The 26,061-nt window shown below is 42.2% G+C and overlaps 1 protein-coding gene and 1 pseudogene across 2 annotated transcripts in view; one reads left to right on the top strand and one right to left on the bottom strand.

Moving 5' to 3' along the window:
• The window catches only part of CFAP52 (cilia and flagella associated protein 52), a 63,913-nt gene that overhangs the window by 3,165 nt on the left and 34,687 nt on the right, over positions 1–26,061 (top strand). The window contains exons 2-5 of one of the 2 annotated variants that reach the window (XM_003274669.2): positions 11,209–11,341; positions 18,655–18,783; positions 22,711–22,810; positions 24,543–24,659. In XM_003274669.2, the coding sequence (XP_003274717.1) occupies positions 11,209–11,341; positions 18,655–18,783; positions 22,711–22,810; positions 24,543–24,659 (479 nt within the window). The remainder of the gene's footprint in view (positions 1–11,208; positions 11,342–18,654; positions 18,784–22,710; positions 22,811–24,542; positions 24,660–26,061) is intronic. The other variant, XM_030800136.1, reaches the window with a different exon arrangement.
• On the bottom strand, positions 14,423–15,013 carry LOC100595334 (annotated as a pseudogene).

Genomic DNA, 26,061 nt, shown 5'->3' with positions numbered 1-26,061 from the left:
AATTAAAAAGAATGAACTACTGCTGTATATAAGAACATGGATGGATCTCACAAACATATAATGTTAACCCGAAAAGCCAGATACAAAAGAGTACAGATTGTATTGTTCCATTCATATAAAGTTCTAAAAGGAGGGAATTGAATTTACGGGAATAAAAGTCAGAACAGCGACAACCTTTCAGGAGATAGAGACTGGGAGAAGGAGCACGGGAGACCTCTGGGTGTGCTCATATTCTACTTCTTGATTTGGGCTATAAACTGGTGTGTTTACTTAAAACAAACAAACAAAAAAATCACAAGATCTACAAATTTAGAAAAGGAGAGGAGAGACTTATTTCTTTTAAAGGGTTGTGTCCTGTAAGGTGGCCGTCCTACAGGCTGGGAAGCGTGCCTCAGGCCAAGGCCAGAGACAGGCACTTCAAAGGAGGAAAAGTTGGGGTAGGAGCTTTATGTTGAAGTGATTGTCTAAACATACATATTCAGGCCGGATGTGGTGGTTCACACCTGTAATCCCAACACTTTGGGAGGCCAAGGCAGGTAGATCACCTGAGGTCAGGAGTTCGAGACCATCCTGGTCCAACACGGTGAAATCCCAGCTATACTAAAAATACAAAAATTAGCTGGGCATGGTGGTAGGTGCCTGTAATCCCAGCCACTTGAGAGGCTGAGGGAGGAGAATCACTTGAACTTGGGAGGCAGAGGTTGCAGTGAGCCGAGGTCATGCCACTGCACTCCAGCCTGGGGGACAGAGCAAGACTCTGTCTCAAAAAATAAATAAATAAATAAATAAACAAACAAACATATTCAACAGGTTATAGGAGAAGCTATGAATACGCGTGGGTGGCCCTGACACATGTGTATTGAACAAACATTGATGTAATATACGACCCATGTTCACCTCGGGATAGAGACCTAACATTGAAATGTACTAAATGTCAAAACATTTAATAAATGTTAAAAGGCCTTTTAACATTTAAGGTACTATATGTCAAAAGGCCTTTTCAGGACATGAAGGCACGTGAAGCGGGAAGCCTCAGTAAACTGGCCAGAGGTAGTCCATGGTGAGTGGTCTTCTTACCAGGAGAACATTACTGAAATCAGTCTGTTGTGCAATCAAAACTGTTTTTATGGCGGGTTGAACAGGGCTTCAGTTAGTAAGTGCCTATGAACTGGACAGGTTGCAGTTGTTTTCATATTGCTTGTCTCGAGATAAGTGCTTGTTTAGCTGCCAGAGAAAAAGAAAAACCTTGTGGCAGTGCATAGTTTATTTTATTTATTTTATTTATTTATTTTGAGACGGCGGAGTCTTGCTCTGGAGTGCAATGGCACGATCTCAGCTCACTGCAACCTCCACTTCCTCGATTCAAGCTATTCTCCTGCCTCAGCCTCCAGAGTAGCTGGGATTATAAGCACCCACCATCACGCCTGGCTAATTTTTGTATTCTTAGTAGAGACGGGGTTTCACCATGTTGGCCAGGCTAGTCTCCAATTCCTGACTAGCCTTGGCCTCCCAAAGTGCTGGGATTACAGGCGTGAGCCACTGCACCCAGCCATAGGGTGGAGGGGTGCATGGCCTTAGGTCCTGTTTATAATTTGATATCTTATTGCCACAGAGTCTGTTTCTGTCAATCTTATGATCTCTATTTTAACATTAATGCTGATCAGTTGTGTCTAAACCACAAAAGAGAGGGGGTATAATGAGGCATGTCTGACCACCCATTCCGTCAAGGCTGGGAACTCTGCTTTAAGGTGTTTTGGGAGTTTCTTTGTCCAAAAGGGTATCTGTTCAGTCAGTGGCTGGGGTGGGGCAGTGTGGGGATTGGGGAGTTTAGGATTTTATTTTTAGTTTACAAAAGTTATTGAGTTTTCTGTATTTTGTCTTCACTGAAAAATGTTTATTTTAAAAAGCTATACTAGCTCTAAAGAGAGAGAGAGAGAAAAGACAGAACTTTCATAAGGCTTGGGAAAAAAGATTTTGACTAGGAGTCAGCAGGTAAAGATTGAAGGCAGAATATTTCAGCTTACAGCAATAGCCGGGGGCAAAGGAGGAAAAGTGGAGAGTGCAGGGCCTGGTTGCAGAACGGCAAATAGCTTGGTGTGGCTTCAGTACCAGGGACTGGCAGGATAACACAGGAAAGAGAAGCTGGAATTAGATTTCAGAGGCCTTAAATGCCAAGTGATTGAGTCTAGATTTCAGATGGAAACAAATTAGAAACAAAAGCAAGGCCCCTTTTATCACTGCAACACTGAAACTCACTGTAGTGTTACATTATCCAACCTGAATTTTTTTTTGAGATGGAGTCTTACCCTGTCGCCCAGGCTGGAGTGCAGTGGTACGATCTTGGCTCACTGCAACCTCTGCCTCCTGGGTTCAAGAGATTCTCCTGCCTCAGCCTCCCAAGTAGCTGGGATTACAGGCATCCGCCACCAAGCCTGGCTAATTTTTGTATTTTTAATAGAGATGGTGTTTTGCCACATTGGGCAGGTTGGTCTTGAACTACTGACCTCAGGTGATCCACCTGCCTCAGCCTCACAAAGTGCTGGGATTACAGGCATGAGCCACTGCAACTGGCCTTAAACTTGAATTTTAACTTTATGGTATCAATATGTAACTGTACTCGACACTTGTAGGTATTGCATTTTGACAGGAATTAATTATTTAAGCAAACCAAATATTCTTGTGTTAAAAACATTTAATAAAGTTATAGTTATTAAGGGTTTGGTCACATTCATCCATTGACTGGAGTAGATAGCCCATGATTTTCCTATTATGGTATACAAAGAGTTCTTATAAACTAAAAACAGCAACAACAACGAAATAGATCAGGAGGCTACAGACTATAGCCCATGGGCCAAATCTGGCCCACTGCCTGTTTTTGTAAGTAAAGTTTTATTGGAATGTAGCTATGCCCATTTCTTTATGTATTGTCTATGGCTGCCTTTATACCACACTAGCAGAGATGAGTAGTCTCAAGAGACCATATTGCCCACAAAGCCTAAAATATTTACTACCTGGACTTTTGTTAAAAAAATAAAAAATAAATAAAAAAGCCAGACCCTGTAAATAGATAAATAAATATAAATGGCTATTAGCTCAAAAAGCTAAAAAAAATGCTATTACAGTTCATGCGCGGTGGCTCACACCTGTAATCCCAGCACTTTGGGAGGTCGAGGCAGGAAGATTCCTTGAGGCCTGGAGTTCGAGACCAGCCTGGGCAACATGGTGAAACCCCATCTCTATAAAAAATACCAAAAAATAGCCAGGCATGGTGATGCATGCCTGTAGTCTCAGCTATTCGAGAGGCTGAGGTGGGAGGATCACCTGAGCCCGGGAGGTAGTGGCTGCAGGGGGCCATCACTGTACCACTGCACTCCAGCCTGGGCAACAGAGTGAGACCTAGTCTCGAGAAAACAAAAATGCTGTTAAAGCAATGATGTTTTTTGCTTCTCAAACTGGCAAAGGCAAAAAAAGAAAAAAAAAGGGTAATATAATAAGGTAAGAATAAGAAATGCTTCTCAATTATTATTGCCAGTATTAATTTTACAACCTTTTTGAAGGCCAGTTTTATAGTATTTATTACAATTTTTAATGAGGATAATCTTTGAGCTTTTAAGAACTTGAATCACTTATTCAAGTTTTCAAAAAATTTACGTACAAAGAAGTTCACTGTGATATTGTCTATAATAGCTGAAACATTGGAAGAAACAACCCAAAGGTCCATTGGTAAGAAGTTTTAAAAAATTACGTGGCCAGGTGCAGTGGCTCACGCCTGTAATCCCAGCACTTTGGGAGGCCAAGGCAGGTGGATCACGAGGTCAGGAGATCGAGACCATCCTGGCTAACACAGTGAAACCCCGTCTCTACTAAAAATACAAAAAAATTATCCGGGTGTGGTGGCGGGCACCTGTAGTCCCAGCTACTCGGGAGGCTGAGGCAGGAGAATGGTGTGAACTCGGGAGGTGGAGCTTGCAGTGAGCCAAGATCACACCACTGCACTCCAGCCTGGGCAATAGAGCAAGACTCCGTCTCAAAAAAAAAAAAAAATTACACTCCAGAAATGTTTTTGAACTAGACAGAAGTGGTGGTTGCATAGCATTGTGAATGCCACTGAATAGTTCACGTTAAAATAGTTAATTTTATGTTATGTGAATTTCACTCCAATAATTTTTAAAATTATATTCCTTTTGTGCAATTTGATACTGTATAATCCTTAAGAAAAATGGAATAGATGTATATAAACTAACGAGGAAAGATGTCAAAGATATATTAAGTATAAAATGCAATTTGCCATACAGTGTATGGGATATAAGCCTATTACAGTTTAAAGTGTACATATGTTTGAGAGAGAGAGAGGGGATAGAGAGAGAGGAGAGAGAGGGAGGGACAGAGGGAGACAGAGAGGGAGGGAGAGAAGGTGAGAGAGAGAAAAAATGGAGTGTGTGTGAGTATGTCTGGAGAGCAAAGAATATGAATTGTAGTGGACATGTGTAGTTTTGGTTACTCACATCTGAATGCTATTCTATTTGAGAAGTATCCCAGGATAGGTAGGAGCTGGTTCTATTGCTTTAGTGAGAGCCTAAAAGGGGCACCTAGTTTCTCTCCTAGTTCCTTGGCAGCCAATTGAGAGATGTAACATAATTGGCTCATCCAATCAGACATTCCCACTGAGCAGTTCCACTCTTAAAGGAGTGATGCAAAGGAGCAGAGTATGTTGGCAGTCAAATACTGCATTGAGCTTTGAGCATTGTGGCCATGAGAGGTCTTCAGTTCATGTCACTTGGTCTCGCCTTGCTATTAGTTCTGCCCGTTTTTCAAGTGTGACCCAAACTTCCTGCCAGTTGTGTGAGCAATATGTATTCCTTCCATATAATTCTTTCTCTGCTACATTTAGCCAGAGTTGACTCTTCTAGTTTGCAACCAAGAACCATAATTATTAAATGCAAAAACAAAAATAAATCTGAAGAAATACACACCTACATGTTACAAGGTTATCTCTGGGCAGGTTACACACCGAAGAGTAGAGTAGCTGGGTCCTGGGGCATGTGCGCGTTCAAGCATCATCAATAAAGACACATTCTTTTCCAAAGTGATTAGACCAATTTACTCTCCCACCAAGCATTTTGTGAGTGTTGCCTTTGTTCCGTATCAACATGGATGCCTGGTACTGTCAGCCATCTTAATTTTAGCCATTTTGGTGTATATGACATGGTATCTCATTTCAGACATAATTTACATTTTCCTGGTTACTTATGAGGTTGCATCTCTTTTTTTATGTTTATTGGGTTTTGAATTTCCTTCATCATAAACTGGCTATCCATATCCCTTGCTCATTTTTCTATTGAGAAGCATATGTTTTCCTTATTGCCTTGTAGGAGTTCTTCGTATATTATGGAGATGATCCTTTGTCTATTGTATACATTGAAAATATCTTCTTGCTTGTGTTTTTCTCTTCATCCTTCCAATAACAATGTCTTTTGTCATTAAATTTTTTTTTTTTTTTTTTTTTTTTGAGAAAGAGTCTCACTCTGTCACCCAGTCTGGAGTGCAGTGGTACAATCTTAGCTCACTGCAACATCCACCTCCCAGGTTTAAGCGATTCTCCTGCCTCAGTCTCTCAAGTAGCTGGGATTATAGGTGTCCACCACCATGCCCAGCTAATTTTTGTATTTTTAGTAGAGACAAGTTTTCGCCATATTGGCCAGGCTGCTCTCAAACTCCTAGCCTCAAGTGATCTGCCTGCCTTGGCCTCCCAAAGAGCTGGGATTACAGGCGTGAGCCACCCAGCCCAGCCTAGATGTTTTTCATTTTTAACATAACTGGGTAAATATATCCGCCTTTTCTTTTATGATTTGCTCTTTTTGTGTCATAGTTAAAAAGTCGTTTCTTACACCTTTTGTACACGTTATCTTGTTTTTCACATTTAGGTCTTTGTTCTACCTGGAAGATATTATTTGTGTAAGGTGTGAATTATGAATCTAAGTTTAATTTTTCCATATGGATAGCCATATGATTGTTTATAAAGAACCTGCAATTAGAAAAAAATAAAAATCTTTTAGTAGGAATAGATCACCCTAGAGACATAAATCTTGGTATTATAAGAACATACTGCATAAAAAAGGAATACTCAATTAAAATGAAAAGAATCATTTATTCAATAATTACTTTTGGCCATTTGAGCAAAAATAATCCATTTAGCTACAGGAATCACATAAAGCACCAAAATAAATTCCAGAGGGAGTTAAATATAAAAGAAGCATTCATTTAAGAACAAGAAGATTATATTAATAAATATTTATGAGTCTTTCGATGGAGAAGGAGATAGCAACAAAAAAGATTTTTAAAAACCCAAGAATAAATGTAATAAGAAATGAGTGAGATCTTTATGAAAAAAATGGAAAATGCTACTAGAAGACATAAAAGGAGACTTATGAAGAAACATATCCTGTTTTTAAAATAGAGGTATTTTATATTTTTATAAAAATCATTTTTCCTTAAGTTAATCTATACATTTAATACTATCTCACTAAAAACACGATCATGAATTTTAAATAGCCAAGGTGACATGAAAGATTATATTGTAAAATAAACACGAAGAGCTATCAAAAAAATTCTGACCATAGGTGAGCAATAATGGAGGACCTGGGTCTGTTTCACATTAAAACATATTACAAGGGTTTATAATTGTTGAGATGGTTCTTGGTGTAACCAAAATCAGGTTCGGGCCACTTGTCACTTGAAAGCTAAAACCTCAAGAGATGAGCTTTGGTGAAAGGAAGGTTAGCTTTATTGGAGAAGCCAGCAACCCAGGGGAGGCAATAAACTGGAGTTCAAAGACCACCTCACCGAGTTGAGTCTCTGGATCAGGGAAATTGGAGGAAATAATGATCAAAGCATTTTTGTGAAATGCGCGCAGCCTCAGGTAGGCAGTTAGTCAATATTTTGGGGCCTTCTGCAGATGCCATCTGCCCTGTTCTTACCAGGCTGGTCAGCCCATTCCCAGAGTGGTTTGGTCATTGTATTTTCTTTTATTTTTGCTGAAGGTCTTGTTCTCCTGAAACTGTTTTTGAGTGAATAATCTACCAACTCAAGCAAAACAATAGTTACATTCAAGCAAACAAACTTTTCTCTAACATGGAAGCAGTAGTGTTACCTTGGCAGATATTTGGAGTACGGGAGTTGCCTGTGGAAAGAGGTGTCACCGTGAAAGGTCTCAGGCTCTTCAGAGCACCTGGTGGGCACTCAGAACTGAAACCAAAATTTAAAAAAAAATTCTTTTCCTGGTTATATTGAGGCATACTTGACATATTAAAGTTGTATCAATTTAAAGTGTATAACGTAATGTGTTGATATACATTGTGAAATGATGTCTACAAACTAATTAACACATTCACCTCACATAGTTACTTTTTGTGTGTGATGAAAACACTGAAGATCAACTCTTTTAGCAGATTCCAAATAGACAATGCAGTATTATTGTTATTTTTTATTTATTTATTAATTTTTTGAGATGGAATTTTGCTCTTGTCACCCAGGCTGGAGTGCAATAGTGTGATCTCGGCTCACTGCAACCTCCACCTCACGGGTTCCAGTGATTCTCCTGCCTCAGCCTCCTGAGTAGCCGGGATTACAGGTGCCCGCCACCATGCCCAGCTAATTTTTTCTATTTTTAGTAGAGACGGGGTTTCACCATGTTGGCCAGGCTGGTCTTGAACTCCTGACCTCAGGTGATCCACCTGACTCGGCCTCCCCAAGTGCGGGGATTCCAGGAGTGAGCCACCACGCCTGGCCACAATGCAGTATTATTAGCTGTGACCATGCTGTACATTAGGTCTCTAGAACTTCTTTATCCTGCATAGCAGACCTTTTCACCCTTTGACCAACATCTCTTCATTCCCCTACCCCTAACAAACACCATTTCTACTCTCTGCTTTTATACATACGGCTCTTTCAGGTTCCACATCTAAGTGAGATCACTATGCAGTATTTGTCTTTCTGTGTCTGGCTTCACTTAGCATAATGTCCTCCAGGTTCATTTAAAAAAAAAATGAATTAAGATCCTGAATAGATATTCCTCAAAAGAAGACATACAAATGGGCAACGGGTATATAAAAAGGTACTCAACATCACTAGTCATCAGGGAAATGCAAATCAAAGCCCGAATGAGATATCACCTCACACCTGTTAGAATGGCTATTATCACGCAGACAAAAGGTAACAAGCTGGCGAGAATGTGGAGAAAGGGATGCCCTGTCCACTGTTGGTGGGAATGCAAATTGGTGCAGCCATGACAGAAAACAGTATAGAGTTTCCTCAAAAAATTAAAAAGAAAACTACCAGACGATCTAGCAATCCCACTTATAGGTATAAGGAAATGAAATCAGTATATGGAAGAAACATTTGCAGCTCTATGTTCTGTTCAGCGCTATGTTCAGCACTATTTGCAATAGCCAAGATGTGGAAACAACCTAAATGTCCCTCAACAGATGAATGGATAAAGGAAATGTCACATACACACACAGGCACACACAATGTTTTTTATATATATATATATTTATATATATACTTATATATATATTTTTATATATTTATATATATATTTATATATATATTTTTATATATTTATATATATTTATATATTTATATATATTTATGTATATATTTATATATTTATATATATTTATGTATATATTTATATATTTATATATATTTATGTATATATTTATATATATATTTTATATATATTTATATATTTATATATTTATGTATATATTTATATATATATTTATATATATAAATATATATATATAGAGAGAGAGAGAGAGAAGGGGAGAGAGAGAGAGAGAGATGGACCCTCTCTCTGGTTTATTCATTTATTTATTTATTTTATTATTATTTTTTTGAGACAGAGTCTTGCTCTGTCACCCAGGCTGGAGTGCAGTGGCACAATCTTGGCTTACTGCAAGCTCCGCCTCCTGGGTTTACGCCATTCTCCTGCCTCAGCCTCCTGAGTAGCTAGGACTACAGGTGCCCGCCACCACACCCAGTTAATTTTTTGTATTTTTAGTAGAGACAGGGTCTCACCATGTTAGCCAGGATGGTCTCGATCTCCTGACCTCGTGATCCGCCCACCTCGGCCTGCCAAAGTGCTGGGATTACAGGTGTGAGCCACCACGACCAGCCTTATTTATTTATTTACTTACTTATTTTTGAGATGGAGTCTCACTGTGTTGCCCAGGCTGGAGTGCAGTGGCGCGATCTCGGCTCACTGCAAACTTCTCGGCCCGGGTTCAAGCGATTCTTCTGCCTCAGCCTCCCAAGTAGCTGGGACTACAGGCGCCCGCCATCACGCCTGGCTAATTTTTGTATTTTTAGTAGAGACAGGGTTTCACCATATTGCTCAGACTGGTCTCAAACTCCTGACCTCGTGATCTGCCCGCCTCGGCCTCCCAGAGTGCTGGGATTACAGGCATGAGCCACCGCCCCTGGCCACACAATGTAATATTACTTAGCCTTTAAAAAGAAGGAAATCATGCCATTTGTAAAGACATGGATGAACCTGGAGAATATTATGCTTTGTGAAGTAAAATAGGCCAAATTTTTATCTTTACCAAACCTCTGCCTGAGGTAGTTGACTCCCATTCTCTCTATGCCTGTGCACTCACCCAAGCAGGCTGCTCACGCTCCATGCACTCACACTTCTTAGGATTATGAGAATTGGCCGTAGGCCTTGCTGGACCAGCATCAGCATCACTTAGGAGCTTATAAGAAATACAGAATCTCAACCCCATCTGAGACCTGAAATCGGAATCTGCATTTTAACAGGATCCCTCAGGGATTTTTATAAACATCAAAGTTTAAGAAGTGATTACTAGATGAATCTTTTCGCCAGTGAAATAAAATTACCTATGGCCGGGCGCGGTGGCTCACGCCTGTAATCCCAGCACTTTGGGAGGCTGAGGTGGGCAGATCACGAGGTCAGGAGTTCAAGACCAGCCTGACCAAAATGGTGAAACCCCGTCCCTACTAAAAATACAAAAAAAATTAGCCGGGTGTGGTGGCGGGTGCCTATAATCCCAGCTACTCGGGAGGCTGAAGCAGGAGAATCACTTGAACCCAGGAGGTGAAGGTTGCAGTGAGCCAAGACTGTGCCATTGCACCCCAGGCTGGGTGACAAGAGCAAGACTCCGTCACAAAAAAAAAAAAGGGTTGTGTTTTGTACTCAAGTAGAAAATTCCTAGCCACTTCTGCACCTGATTATTATTACTGTGAATCTCTCTCTTTTAGGACATGTGCCTACTGGTCTCAAATGCCATCCTGACCAGGAGCATGTGATTTATCCTCTTGGTTGCACAGTCCTCATTCAGGCAATAAATACTAAAGAGCAGAACTTCCTACAGGGTCATGGCAACAACGTCTCCTGCTTGGCCATCTCCAGGTCTGGAGAGTACATCGCCTCCGGACAAGTCACATTCATGGGGTTCAAGGTGAATACAGTGAAAATGACTCATTGTCAATTTATCTAGAGGTGCCTCCCTAGAAGAACTGCCCCACTTCAAGTTGTTAGTTCTGTGTGGCAACGTGCTTTATTCTTCCTTCTTCTTCCTTTTGACTTCTCTTTTAACTCATTTTCATTCTGTCAGACCAGGAGTGAAGGACTCTGATGATTTTACACCTGAGGTTGCAGCTTGTGACTGATAATGCTCACAAACAAAAGTTCCCGGTTAAAGCTGTTTCCATTGTGTTGCTCTCATGTTTGTAGAACCTGATCTGATTTCTAGAAAAGTGATAGAACGGGCCAGGCGCAGTGGCTCACGCCTGTAATCCCAGCACTTTGGGAGGCCGAGACGGTCGGATCACCTGAGGTCAGGAGTTCGAGACCAGCCTAGCCAACATGGTGAAACCCCGTCTCTACTAAAAATACAAAATTAGCTGGGCGTGGTGGTGCATGCCTGTAATCCCAGCTACTCGGGAGGCTGAGACAGGGAGCATTGCTTGAACCCAGGAGGCGGAGGTTGCAGTGAGCGGAGATTGCGCCATTGCACTCCAGCCTGGGCAAAAAAGAGCGAGAGTCCGTCTCAAAAAAAAAAAAAAAGAAAGGAAAAAGAAAAGTGACAGTACTAATTGTTTTTCACCAAGAAGGGTAGCTATCTCCTCAGATGCTTTTAATGCCTCCCTATGATCTAACGGTGTGTTCTTGCCCCCAGGCAGACATCATTTTGTGGGATTATAAGAAAAGAGAGCTGCTTGCTCGGCTGTCCCTTCACAAAGGCAAAATTGAAGCTCTGGCCTTTTCTCCAAATGATTTGTACTTGGTATCACTAGGAGGCCCAGATGACGGAAGGTAATGAACTAAACATAGTTACTTATTTTCTTTCTTTTTTTAACTTTTATTTTAGGTTCAGACGTACATGTGCAGGTTTGTTATATAGGTAAACTTATGTCACGGGTTTGTTGTACAGATTATTTCATCAACCAGGTGTTCAGCCTAGTACCCAGTAGTTATTTTTTCTGATCCTCTCCCTCCTCCCACCCTCCACCCTCAAGCAGGCCCCAGTGTCTGTGGTCCCTTCTATGTGTTCATGTGTTCTCATCATTTAGCTCCCACTTATAAGTAAGAACATGTGATATTTGGTTTTCTACTCCTGCATTAGGTTGCTAAGGATAATGGCCTCCAGCTCCATCCATGTTCCTGTAACGGACATGATCTCATTCTTTTTTATGGCTGCGTAGTATTTCACGGTGTGTATGCACCACATTTTCTTTATCCAGTCTACCATTGATGAGCATTTGGGTTGATTCCATGTCTTTGCTATTGTGAATAGTGCTGTGATGCACATACAATCATATGTGTCTTTATGGTAGAACAATTTATATTTCTTTGAGTGTGTAGCCAGCAATGGGATTGCTGGGTTGAATGATAGTTCTGTTTTTAGCTGTTTGAGGAATCACCACCCTGCTTTCCACAATGGTTCAACTAATCTACACTCCCACCAACAGTACATAAGCATTCCCTTTTCTTTGCAACCTCACCAGCATCTGTTATTTTTTGACTTTTTAATAATAGTTGTTCTGACTGATATGAGGTGGTTATCTCACTGTGGTTTTGCTTTGCATTTCTCTAACGACCAGTGATATTGAGCCTTTTTTCATATGCTTGTTGGCTGCATGTATGTCTTCTTTTGCAAAGTGTTCATGTCCTTTGCCTGCTTTTTAATGGGGTTTTTGTTTTATCTTATAAATTTATTTAAGTTCTGTATAGATGCAAGATACTTTTTCAGATGCCGAGTTTGCCATATTTGCTTATTTTCTGCAAGGTATATTTCCAGAAATGACAAGGGCCCTGTCCCCTCTAATGTTCTCTCTTGGCCCGTCTATATTTCAGTGTGCATTGTCTGAAAAGCCTCTGAGAAAAATACCATAAAAGAGTGGTTTTCAAAGTTGGCTGCATGTTGAAATCACCTGGGCAGCTTTAGGGAATCACTGGTGCCTGGGTGTACCTTCAGAGAGTCCGATTTGATTGGCCTGAGCCGTAAGAGTTATACAAGCTTCCCAGTACTGTGTTGAACAAAAGTGGCCAGAGTGAGCATCTGTAAGGAACATGGCTGTGCTTTGGTCAGGGATGGGCCAAGGTAGGATGTTTACATCCTGCGTGACTCAGCAAGTTTAGAGTGCAGGCGTATAATTCCACTGTTAACACAGCCATGTTGCCATAGCACGGGAAAGGCCATCACTTGGCTCTACACCACTATTGTCTGTTAAAGGTATAATTGCCCTGTGGACACTGTGCAGGTGCCCTGGTGCCCAGAGAAAGAGAGAGAGAGCCAGAGCTGTCCATCTTTGCAGATGGACAAGGGGGAGCCAGGACACAGCTCAGCCCGCTCGTGCCCAGAGAGACAAAGAGTTAAGCTGCTGACCCTGAAGGCAGGGTAGAGCCGGCTGCGCAGCTGTATGTGGGAGATGCCAGCTCAAGCAGCGGAGGCAGGGCAGACAGTGTGAGAAAGCTGTTGATGAGAGCTGCTGCTGAATAAAATCATCTTCCACCTGCCTACAGCCTCCGAGTGTTCTTTCTGCTCATCCACCCACTCCCCTCGGACTTCAGCATGGGCTGGACCTGGACCCTGGGATCTGACAGCATCCATATCTTGTTTCAGGTCTTAGTGGAAAGGCTTTCAATTTCACCCCATTCAGTGTGATAATTAGCTGTGGGTTTGTCATATAAGGTCTTTATCATGTTGAGGTATGCTCCTTCCATACCCAATAGAATATTTTTTAGCCACAGAAAAGAATTTTTTTGTTTTTTTTTTTTTGAGATGGAGTTTCACTCTTGCTGCCCAGGCTGGAATGCAATGGCGCAATCTCGGCTCACCGCAATCTCCGCCTCCCAGGTTCAAGCGGGCAGATTACCTGAGGTCAGGAGTTTGAGACCAACCTGGCCAACCTGGTGAAACGCTGTCTCTACTAAAAACACAAAAATTAGCCAGGCGTAGTGCCGGGGCCTGTAATCCCAGCTACTAGGGAGGCTGAGGCAGGAGAATCGCTTGAACCTGGGAGGCAGAGTTTGCAGTGGGCGAAGATCGCACCACTGCACTCCAGCCTAGGCAACAGATTGAGACTCCAGCTAAAAATAAATAAATAAACAAACAAACAAAATATATTAGGAAGAACAATCAATGTAGTACATATTTCTATGTAAATGTCAAAGGAACACAATCTGTAGAAGAAAAATAATAACACCTGAGGTTTGTGTGGGATTTAATACTTCAGTACACTTCTATGTATATTTTCTTATTTGAGCTTCATAGGTTTATTACAAAGGAAATTTATATTTGTGTATAGTTATATAACGATAGTTCTTCTCTTACTATATAGCAAGTCAACAAAATTTTCATGAGATTTCCTCTTTTTCTTGTCATTCACAAGTGGTCACCCCTTCCCTGGCTCATTACCACTTGACTGTTTTCTAATAAGAAATGTATTGGCCAGGTGTGGTGGCTCACGCCTGAAATCCCAGCACTTTGGGAGGCCGAGGCAGGTGGGTCACCTGAGGTTAGGAGTTTGAGACCAGCCTAGCCAACATGGCGAGACCTCATCTCTACTAAAAATCCAAAAATTAGTCGGGCATGGTGGCAGGCACCTGTAATCCCAGCTACTCAGGAGACTGAGGCAGGAGAGTTGCTTGAACCTGGGAGGCAGAGGTTGCAGTGAGCCAAAGTCGTGCCATTGCACTCCAGCCTGGGGACAAGAGCGAGACTCCGTCTCAAAAAAAAAAATAAAAAAAAAATAAATGTATCCAGAAATCCCCTGTTAACATTCTTAGCTCAACTTTTTTTTTTTTTGCAAGCAGAAAAAGGCTTGTTTAATTTTAATGACCGATCTATGTAGTCACCAAGAGTGCTATCTACAGACAAGAAATGGGGAGCTTCTATTTCTTAGTTTCTTCCTCCTTGGGCAAGTCTTGATCTTCTCCTTCTTGGCCCAGAGATGCTCTTCCCGGCGCTTGTGTGCTTCCTTGGTCTTGGATCTGTGGGCCTTAGCCTGTTCAGCTGGGAGCTTTTCACAGGCTTTGTCTGCCGTCAGCTCATGGATATGTTCCGTGAGAATCCAGTTGTTTTTTGAATACATTCCCTTCCACCTTCAGGTACAAGCTGTGACAAGCTGTGATACATGTGGTGATCAATCTTCTTGGATCCATGGTATCTTCAGAGCAGGTGGCACAGAATCCTCATTCTCCTCATCCAGGTTACTTTCTCTGGCAAAGGGCTGCACCCTTTGGCTTACCTATGCCTACATGCCTGCCCTTCTGGCAGGCCAAGGTGTTTTCCCATCATCCAGCCAGGGAATGGACAGTCACAGGCTTATGGATAATTAGCCCATCTTTGATCAGCTTCCAGATCTGCTGGTGGGAGTTGGCCTTGGCAATTTCACTGGTCTCATTGGGGTCCAACCAGACCTTCTTTTTGCCACGGCAGAGGGCACTAGAGGCAAGCCCCTTCTGAAGCCCAAACATCCTCATGGCTTTGGCCACTGCAGCGAAAGAAAAGAGTTCCAACATCCTTTGTTCAACTTAAAGCAGTTATTCTCAACCTTTGGTGCATGCTGATACTACCTAGGAAGATTTAAAAAACACTGATGCCTGGGTCCCAGCCCCGGAGCTTCTTGGAGCTAGGCCGTTAGGCCACCCCCATCCCACCTCCATCAAAGAGACTAGGCCTTGGGGAGAAAATGGCCCCTTAACCAAGGTTAATCTGGCAAAACTGTTCATCTCTGCTGTAATTTTAAGCTGCCTAAAATTTGCTTGCAGAACATTTGAGAATGTTGAAAAGCCAAAAGAAAGAAAGGAAAACAAACCTTGCTGTACTAAAAAAAAATGCAATATTCCCATCCCTGGATAGTCTCTGTGGTGAGAAGGGTGGAGTTCAGCTGATTGGTTTGGATAGTCAGGGGTCAACCCTGAATGTGTGGCAGGGGTTTATTCTACCCAACCCATCTAGCTTCTACGCAGAGGAAAAGAAACAAAAGGCAAGCTGCCAATTATAGTGGACATCCTATAGTTTGCATGCATCTTTTTTTTTTTTTTTTTTTTTGAGGTGGAGTTTCACTCTTGTTTCCCAGGCTGGAGTGCAACGGCACAATCTCAGCTCACCGCAACCTCTGCCTCCCAGGTTCATGCGATTCTCCTGCCTCAGCTTCCCAAGTAGCTGGGATTACAGGCGTGCACCACCACGCCTGGCTAATTTTGTATTTTTAGTAGAGATGGAGTCTCTTCATGTTGGTCAGGCTGGTCTCGAACTCCCGACCTCAGGTGATCCGCCCTCCTCGGCCTCCCAAAGTGCTGAGATTATAGGCGTGAGTCACCGCTCCCAGCCTGCCTGTATCTTTTAAATTTTGTAACCTATTTATGAAACTTTTTCCATTGATGTCATCATGGTATTCATGTTGTAATGCAACCTGCTTTTTGACTAACTTTATATGAGAGACATCTATGTACATACACATAGATATAGATCTCATTCTTTGCCATAATAGCATGGTATTCCATTGTACAGATGCGCTGGAATCTATTTGGCCCGCTCTCTATGTTGTTGCCCTTTGTTTTATCTATTTTTAAAACAAATTTGTTTCTGTGCCGGGTGCAGTGGCTTACACCTGTAATCCAAGCACTTTGGGAGGCCAAGGTGGAAAGGATCACTTGAGCCTAGAAGTTCAAGACTAGCCTGGGCAACAGAGGGAGACCCCTGTTTCCACAAAAACTGAAAAATGAGCCAGGCCTGGTGGTGTGTGCCTGTAGTCCAGCTACTTGGGAGGCTGAAGTGGGAGGATTGCTTGAGCCCAGGAGTTTGAGGCTGCAGTGAGTGGTGATCACCCCACTGCACTCCAGTGGGGCAACAGAGAGAGACCTTGTCTCAAAAGAAAAATTGTTTTTGAAAAATTAAAGCTATTTCTGGCCATGGCTTATAAAGAAACTGTGCTGTCCTACTATGCAAAAGGATCCAAAATTCAAAAGCATGAGTCTCATATCCCTCTCACCATAAAGATTCCACTCCCCAGAGGCACTTGGATTTTTTAAATTGAAATATATTTCATATACCATAAAATTCACCCATGTTAAGGTGTACAGTTGAGTGGTTTTTAATGTGTTCACAAGGTTTGCAATCATCACCACAATCAATTCTAGAATGTTTTCAACACCCCAAAAAGAAACCCCATACCCAGCTGGGCGCGGTGGCTCACGCCTGGACTCCCAGCATTTTGGGAGGCTGAGGCGGGTGGATCGCCTGAGGTCAGGAGTTCGAGAACAGTCTGGCCAACATAGTGAAACCCTGTCTCTACTAAAAATACAAAAAAATTAGCTGGGCGTGGTGGTGGGCGCCTGTAACCCCAGCTACTAGGGTGGCTGAGGCAGGAGAATCACTTGAACCCAGGATGCAGAGGTTGCAGTGAGCCAAGATTGCGCCATTGCACTCCAGTCTAGGCAACAAGAGCAAAACTCTGTCTCAAAAAAATAAAAAGAAACCCCATACCCATTAGCAATCACTCTCCATCCTTCCTCCTCCAAGCTCCAGGCAACCACTAGTCAACCATCTGTCTCCAGCTTTGCCTATTCTAAAACATTTCTCATAAGTAGAATCATACAATATGTGGTCTTTTGTGACTGGCTTCTTTCACTTAGCATAATGTTTTCAAAGTTTATCCATTTGTGGCATGCATTTCATTTTTTATCATCAGATAGTATTCCATTGTGTAGACAGCCTGCATTATCTTCATCCATGCATCAGCTGATGGACTTTGAGTCATTTCCACTTCTAAACTATTATTAATAATGACGCTATGAACATTCATGTACAAGATTTTGTGTGGACATGGCTTCATTTCTCTTGGATGCAAGGCACTTGTTTTGAATAGTCTTTGATTTTTGGTTCATCATCTAGTTATCATTTAAACTTTTTAAGTAGTTTACCTCCCAATTTTTCCACTTTTGATGGAAAAGGGAGAATTTATGGCTCTTATATGATTTCCTACCTCCCTATTCCTGGTGATCTTGGTTATACCTTGATTTTAGACCAATGTGATAATACATTCCATATGTAGAAAAGTTGGGAAATATAGTTAGGTATGTTTTTACATGAACAAGATTTATAACATTTTCATTCTTTTTCTTTAAATACTTTAATTCGAACGTTTAACATAACACCCCCTCCCCAGCATTTTTTGTATTATGATCCACACCCTATTCAGTGTAGGATTAAGTTGTATATTGCACCCAGAAGAAGAATTCTCACAATGTGGTCCCCAGACCAGCAGCACACACATCACCTGGAACTTACGAGAAAAGCAAATTCTCAGATCCCACGTACTGAATCAGAAACTGCGGTGCTGGGGCCTAGCAGTCTCTGTTTTAATAATTCTTTTGTTTTTGTTTTTGTTTTTTGTTTTTGAGACACAATCTCGCTCTCTTGCCCAGGCTGGAGTGCAATGGTACAATCTTGGCTCACTGCAATCTCCACCTCCCGGATTCAAGTGATTCTCCTGCCTCAGCCTCCTGAGTAGCTGGGACTACAGGCGCGTGCCACCATGTCCAGCTAATTTTTTTATTTTCAGTAAAGATGGGTTTTCACCATGTTGGCCAGGTTGGTCTCAAACTCCCGACCTCAGGTGATCCACCCACCTCGGCCTCCCAAAGTGCTGGGATTACAGATGTGAGCCAATCACTCCCGGCCAACATTGGAAACCATCCTGGCCAACATGGTGAAACCCCGTCTCTACTAAAAATACAAAAATTACCCGGACACGGTGGTGTGCACCTGTAGTCCCAGCTACTCAGGAGGCTGAGGCAGGAGAATCGCTTGAATCCAGGAGACGGAGGTTGCAGTGAGCCGAGATCGCGCCATTGCACTCCAGCCTGGGCAACAAGAGCGAAACTCCATCTCAAAGACAAACAACAACAACAACAAAAAAAAACTTTTAATGTGTCACCATTGTATCTCCTAATATCCAGTGTGGTTGAGGAGATGTCAGGGGTGGGGTAATTTCGTTGTTTGTTTTTGAGTAACCTGTTGTGTTTTTTTCTTTCCAGAACCACTAAGATGGTTGTTTCTTATTTTGAAAGCCTGTTTTCTCTTTGACTTTTCTTTTTGGTCCCTCTTATTTCGGCAGTGTGGTGGTGTGGAGCATAGCCAAGAGAGATGCCATCTGTGGCAGCCCTGCAGCCGGCCTCAGTGTTGGCAATGCCACCAATGTGATCTTCTCCAGGTGCCGGGATGAGATGTTTGTGACTGCTGGAAAGTACGTGTCTGCGTTCGGAGTTTTCAGAACTCATAAATTGCTATATTTTCTTGCACAGAAAACATGGTCTTTCTGATCTGGGGGAACACGTGTTTAGTCCTGGATAAATACCTTACATCATAGTTTCTGTGATTTTGTACTCATTAAAAGTTCTCTTCGCTGGAAGCATTTTCACTATAGTTATTTTAAAATTCTGTGATTGCTGCTGAAAAGATTTTGCTTACCTGCTTAACTGTTCTCAGGTTCTTGTTTGTGACAGAATTATCTTCAATCCATGCTCACAGAAACAATTTGCACAATTGCACAGATTCACCTACTGATTGATGTTTCTTCCCACCTGCTCTTGATTGGGGTCTCATGATCTGATAGTTTGCAAATGAATTCTGCCAGGAAGTTTCAAATGGTTAGACTGTTAGCCATATAAAATAATTACGGGCAGGATCAGCTTTAACCAGCTAATGGTGACCTAGCTGAAAGTTTGAACAGAGGCCAGCATCTGCCTAAGGGAGGGAATAAATTAATTTACAGATTCACTAATTAGAACCCTGTTTAAATTAGCAAATTAGGGAGGGTTTTTTTTTTTTTTTTGACAGTGTTTTGCTGTGTCGCCCAGGCTGTAGTGCGGTGGCATGATCTCAGCTCACTGCAACCTCCACCTCCTGGATTCAAGCAATTCTCCTGCCTCAGCCTCCCAAGTACCTGGGATTACAGGTGCCCGCCACCACACCCGAATAATTTTTGTATTTTTAATAGAGACAGGGTTTCACCATGTTGGCCAGGTTGGTCTCCAACTCCTGACCTCAGGTGCCTGTTTGGAGTTTGAAGGGAAGGTTAAATATGAATTTTAGAAATCCTTTTTTAATGTTATATACCAGTTCAAAGGGCAAGAAATCAGAAAATACCAAGTTGAAGTATGTGTTCAGTAGAACTATTTTTTTCAACCCATCTTGGAAAGGTACACATGGTTGGTTACTTTTCCAGCCAGAGAAGAGAATTTGTGCAGCTCTGCGTCTATATTGTTTCCTGTCCCCGCTTTATGATATGCAACTTACATTTGCTCCATGGCTAATTATGACGAACGATTCATTCAGAGGCCATGAAGCTAATTGACGGGCACGAAAGCAAGCCCCTACCAAGCAACCTAAAGCAACTGACCATGGGCTGTGGTGACGCTCTTCAACTTTTTTCAGGTTTGCAGAGTGATTTGACTAAGCCAGGGTTTTATAGGGTTCTTTCTGCTCCTTCGCAGCCCCTTAAGCAGCAGGCATTGGTCCATTCTGATGTCCAAAAGCAACGTTTCTTCAGGACTCAAAACTTGAATTTTATATAAAAAAAAGTTTCTTAGGACAATCTGCATTCTACGTCTTGTTTGATTTCATGTGACACTGAGAACTGAGAAAGTGATCATTCTTAAGTAAAATTTTTGACATGGCACCTATGTATGCTGGGTTCTCTAACTTGGTCCCAATGCCGTGTGTTCCACTATATTGTCCCCATGAGATGTCCTGCAAGTTTTTCAGAATCCAAATGACATCTACCAGGAAGACCATGAAAAAGCTCTTTGTTTGAAAAAGAAAAAAAGTTCAGTACATTTAAAATATGTCTGAGTACTTACTATATATATAACTCTGGGAGCAAAAAAAAAAACAAAAGAAAAACTATATATATATAGTTATATATATAGTTATATATATGAATATATAGTTATATATATAGTTATATATATGAATATATAGTTATATATAGTTATATATGTATATATAGTTATATATAGTTATATATATGTTTATATAGTTATATATGTATATGCATGTAGATATATATGTGTATATATATGAACACATATAGAGAGAGACAGACTCTCACGCTATTGCCCAGGCTGGAGTGCAATGGTGCAATCTCAGCTCACTGCAACCTCTGCCTCCCGGGTTCAAATGATTCTCCTGCCTCAGCCTCCCAAGTAGCTGGGATTACAGGTGCATGCTGCCACTCCCGGCTAATTTTTTTGTATTTTAGTAGAGATGGGGTTTCACTGTGTTGTCCAGGCTGATCTTGAACCCCTGAGCTCAGGCAATCCACCTGCCTTGGCCTCCCAAAGGGCTAGGATTTATAGGCGTCAGCCACCACGCCTGGCCCAAAATTGATATATTTTTAGATTAATCTTTTCTGCCTTAAAATATTAGCTAAAGTCTTTGTTCCGTTGGCCTTGAAATTTTTATACAATTATTAATTCAGATTAATTCAACATATAATACATAAATACCGACCGTGTATCAAGTCCTGTGTTAGATGCTAATTTGGTTTAGCTTTTAGTTGCTTGGTCTCATTTCTTTTTCCTTGAAGACAAGACTCCACACCACAGCTCTTCCCTTTAAAATTTTCCTTGCAACTCAATACCTTGAAAAAAACACATTTAAACTTACTCCTCCTCATGTTTTTTTTTTTTTTTTTTTAGATGGAGTTTTGCTCTTGTTGCCAAGGCTGCAGTGCAGTGGCACGATCTCGGCTCACTGCAACCTCCACCTCCCAGGTACAAGCGATTCTCCTGCCTCAGCCTCCTGAGTAGCTGGAATTACAGGTGCCCACCACCATGCCTGGCTAATTTTTTATATTTTTAGTAGAGACGGGGGTTTCACCATGCTGGCCAGGCTGGTCTCGAACTCCTGACCTCAGGTGATCCACCCACCTTTGCCTCCCAAAGTGCTGGGATTACAGGTGTGAGCCACTGCACCTGGCCCTCCTCCTTCTGTTGAACCAAAATTTGGTGTCCTTTGACCAATATCTCCCTACTCTCCCACCCCCAGTCTCTGATAACCACCATTCTACTGTCTCATGAGTTAGGCTTTTTTACACTCCACAGCTGAGTAAAGTCACGCAGTGGTTGTTTTTCTGTGCTTGCCTTATTTTACTTAACATAATGTCCATCAGGTCTGTCCATGTTGTCACAAATGACAGAATTTCTTTCCATTGCGTACATATACCACATTTTTAAAGTCTATCCATCTTTTGATGCACACAGGTTGTGTACGTCATGGTGAATATAGTTCATAATATGTTGTATACTTGAAAATTGTTAACATAATTAATTTTAAGTATTCTCACCACCAAAAAAGATGGTGAGTACACGAGGTAAAGCATGTGTTCAATAGCTTGATTTTGCTGTTCTACAGTGTGTATATGTATATAAACATCATGATTTACACCATAAATATATATTATTTTTACTTGTCAATTAGAAGGAAAAGAAGGCCAGGTGTGGTAGCTTACGCCTGTAATCCCAGCACTTTGGGAGGCTGAAGCGGGCAGGTCATGAGGTGAACAGATTGAGACCATCCTGGCCAACATGGTGAAACCCTGTCTCTACTAAAAATACAAAAATTAGCCGTGTGTGGTGGCGGGCACCTGTAGTTCCAGCTACTCGGGAGGCTGAGGCAGGAGAATGGCTTGAACCTGGGAGGTGGAGGTTGCAGTGAGCCGAGATAGCGCCACTGCACTCCAGCCTGGGCAACAGAGCGAGACTCTGTTAAAAAAAAAAAAAAAAAGAAAGTGACAGAGAGAGAGAAAGGAAGGAAGGAAGGAAGGAGAGAAGAACAGAACAAAGAGGAAGAAATTTGATAAGCTCTGATTTGCTCTGCCCTTGTTCCCATGCTCACGTGTGTGTAGGGTGGGTAGTGTGCACTTCAGAGTGAGACGGAGCCGGGTGTGAATCCCTGCTCCGCTGTGTTCAAGCTCCACACTTTCTCATTTGGGAGGGGACATCATAAAACCTGCCTCGTGGTGTTGTTATGAGGATCGAATAAAAGATCTTTCATAGTGCACTAGGCCGTAACGAAGCCTCAAAAATGGTTAGATCTCTTCCCTTCAGTTTCAGGGATGAAGTGATTCTTAAATGGGTGTCCATTTGATTGTGATTTTTTTTATATATAGTGGGACAATTCGAGTATGGGAACTGGATCTTCCGAATAGAAAAATCTGGCCAACTGAGTGCCAAACAGGACAGATGAAAAGAATAGTCATGAGTATTGGAGTAAGTATTAATTTAAGTATTAAATAACAATTAGCACACATTCCCATTAGCAGTACTGACCAAGGTGTTTGTGTGGTGTACATGGGGTTGGGGATAGGAAGGTGGGGTATAGACATAGGGAATGTTGATTGAAGAAGCTCACCTTGGCTGGGCGCGGTGGCTCACGCCTGTAATCCCAGCACTTTGGGAGGCGGAGGTGGGTGAATCACGTGAGGTCATGAATTCGAGACCAGCCTGGCCAACATGGTGAAACCTTGTCTCTACTAAAAATACAAAAGTAGCCAGGTGTGGTGGTAGGTGCCTGTAGTCCCAGCTACTTGGGAGGTTGAGGCAGGAGAATTGCTTGAACCTGGGAGGCGGAAGTTGCGGTGAGCTGGCATCATGCCACTGCACTCCAGTCTGGGCAACAGAGTGACACTCTGTTTCAAAAAAAAGAAAAAAGAAGAAAAAGCTCACCTCTGCCGCTCCCTTTAGGAGTCGGGGAACAGTCACCTAGACACAGCACAGGTAAACCTTGTTTTACTGGAATCTAGGCTGTCATCAAACACCGAAAGCCTGCCTCACCTGGATGAAAGCAATGTAGCCCGCGGCACTCAGAGCCCACAGCACATTCCTATGCCACTGATGTTATTTCTGCTACTGAAAATAAAGTTTCTGACCATGAAATCCATTGTCGAAATGCAATCTCTTCCATAAAGAGAAATTATTAATATATTTTAAATGTGGATTTATCTATTCAGGTTGTGTATTCTTTATCTGATATGCATAGAGCCAGAAGTGTTTTGAATTTTGGATTTTCTTCAGGTTTTGGAGTATTTGCATTATACTTCCCAGTTCAGCATCTCTAATCTGAAAATTCAAAATTCGAGATGTGCTAATGAGCATTTCCTTGGAGTGTCACATCAGCACTCAAAAATTTCCGATTTTGGAGCATTTCAGATTTTAGATTTTTGGATTAAGGATACTCAACCTGTATAAATTCATTATCCATGGCCTGATTCCTCTTGTTTAATGCATAGTCATTTTATGGATATAGGGTTTGGAAAATATGAGATAAAGGAAATAAATGTACATCCTCTTTGGAGGGGCACACCTTTATTCTAGGAGCTCTTAGGAGATGTCTCAAAAGTCTGAACGGGCAGAGGATGCCTGTTAACATCAGACCCAGATAGACTTCAAGTGAAATGCACAGGCTAATTGGGGTCGAATATTTCCTCCCATTCTATGTGTAGCCCTAACCCTGCTCCCCTCAGAGCTGTTCTGACCCATCTTTGAGCCTGGGGAAATAGAAGCAGCCCTGAGCATCTTTGCAAGTCTTCATGGGGTGCCAGAGGAACCTCATCCCATTCCTGAACAGGGGTTCATGGGCATCACTGAGGACATACAGGTCTTCAAGATTTCTTTCTTTCTTTTTTTTTCTTCCTGAGACAGAGTTTTGCTCTTGTTGCTCAGGCTGGAGTGCAATTGTGCAATCTTGGCTCACCGCAACCTCTGCCCCCTGGGTTCAAGTGATTCTCTTGCCTCAGCCTCCCGAGTAGCTGGGATTGCAGGTGCCCACCACCACGCCCAGCTAATTTTGTATTTTTAGTAGAGACAGGGTTTCTCGATGTTGGTCAGGCTGGTCTTGAATTCCTGAACTCAGGTGATCCGCCCGCCTCGGCCTCCCAAAGTGCTGGGATTACAGGCGTGAGCCACCGAGCCTGGCCAAGATTTCTTTTTCTTGCTTCTTCAGATGGCCGATGATGACAGCTTTTTCTACCTTGGCACCACGACTGGAGATATTCTAAAAATGAACCCCAGGACTAAACTGCTGACAGATGCTGGGCCTGCGAAGGACAAATTCAGTTTGGTGAGTACAGACCATCGCCATGCCCTGCCATTTTTCTCCCTTCACTGGCAGCATGTACTTTTTTTTTTTTCTTTTTGAGATGCAGTCTTATTCTGTCACTCAGCCTGGAGTACAGTGACGTGATCTTGGCTTACTGCAACTTCCGCCTCCCGGGTTCAAGCGATTGTCCCACCTCAGCCTCTCAAGTAGCTGGGACTACAGGTGTGCACCACCATGCCCCACTAATTTTTGTATTTTTTAGTAGAGACAGGGTTTCATCATGTTGACCAGGCTAATCTTGAACTCCTGACCTCAGGTGATCTGCCCACCTTGGCCTCTCAAAGTGCTGGGATTACAGGTGTGAGCCACCGTGCCTGGCCAAAGCACACGCTTTCTTTGTTTGTTTGTTTGTTTTTGAGACGGAGTCTCGCTCTGTTGCCCAGCCTGGAGTGCAGTGGTGCGATCTCGGCTCACGGCAAGCTCCGCCTCCTGGGTTCACGCCATTCTCCTGCCTCAGCCTCCCAAGTAGCTGGGACTACAGGTGCCCGCCACCACGCCCGGCTAATTTTTTTGTATTTTTTAATAGAGACGGGGTTTCACTGAGCACACACTTTCTTAATGAAGAAAGAGTTTGTGGGAAAACATAAAAAGTCAGTGAAGGACCCAAAGCCACATCTCAATTTGCAAGGTACATTGGCCAGTTCTCTTTGCCCTCATCTCTGGTTTTTATTCAGGGTAAAGACATTTCTAGGTGTCCTGAATTAGGGAATCAGAACCACATTTCCAATTCTGTGAAGAAAGTCATTGCTGGCACTATTCACAATAGCAAAGACTTGGAACCAACCCAAATGTCCAACAGTGATAGACTGGATTAAGAAAATGTGGCACATATACACCATGGAATACTATGCAGCCATAAAAAATGATGAGTTCATGTCCTTTGTAGGGACATGGATGAAGCTGGATACCATCATTCTCAGCAAACTATTGCAAGGACAGAAAACCAAACACCACATGTTCTCACTCATAGGTGGGAATTGAACAATGAGAACACATGGACCCAGGAAGGGGAACATCACACACCGGGGACTGTTGTGGGGTGGGGGGAGGGGGGAGGGATAGCATTAGGAGATATACCTAATGTAAATGACCAGTTAATGAGTGCAGCAGCACACCACAATGGCACGTGTATACATATGTAACAAATCTGCACGTTGTGCACATGTACCCCAAAACTTGAAGTATAATAATAATAAAATTAAAAAAAAAAAGAACCACATTTATGTTCACCTCTTCAAAGCATAGGCCCTGTTGCTTTGTGATTTTAAACTGCGTTGGTTCCAGCACCATTGCCATACATAAGAGAAGTGTGCTCTTTGATCTATAAAACTATATATATAATTTTTGTCTACTTTACTAACTA

Source organism: Nomascus leucogenys, chromosome 19, assembly GCF_006542625.1.
Source record: "Nomascus leucogenys isolate Asia chromosome 19, Asia_NLE_v1, whole genome shotgun sequence".
Taxonomy (NCBI): Eukaryota; Metazoa; Chordata; class Mammalia; order Primates; family Hylobatidae; genus Nomascus; species Nomascus leucogenys.
This window is presented reverse-complemented; position numbering and strand designations above follow the sequence as displayed.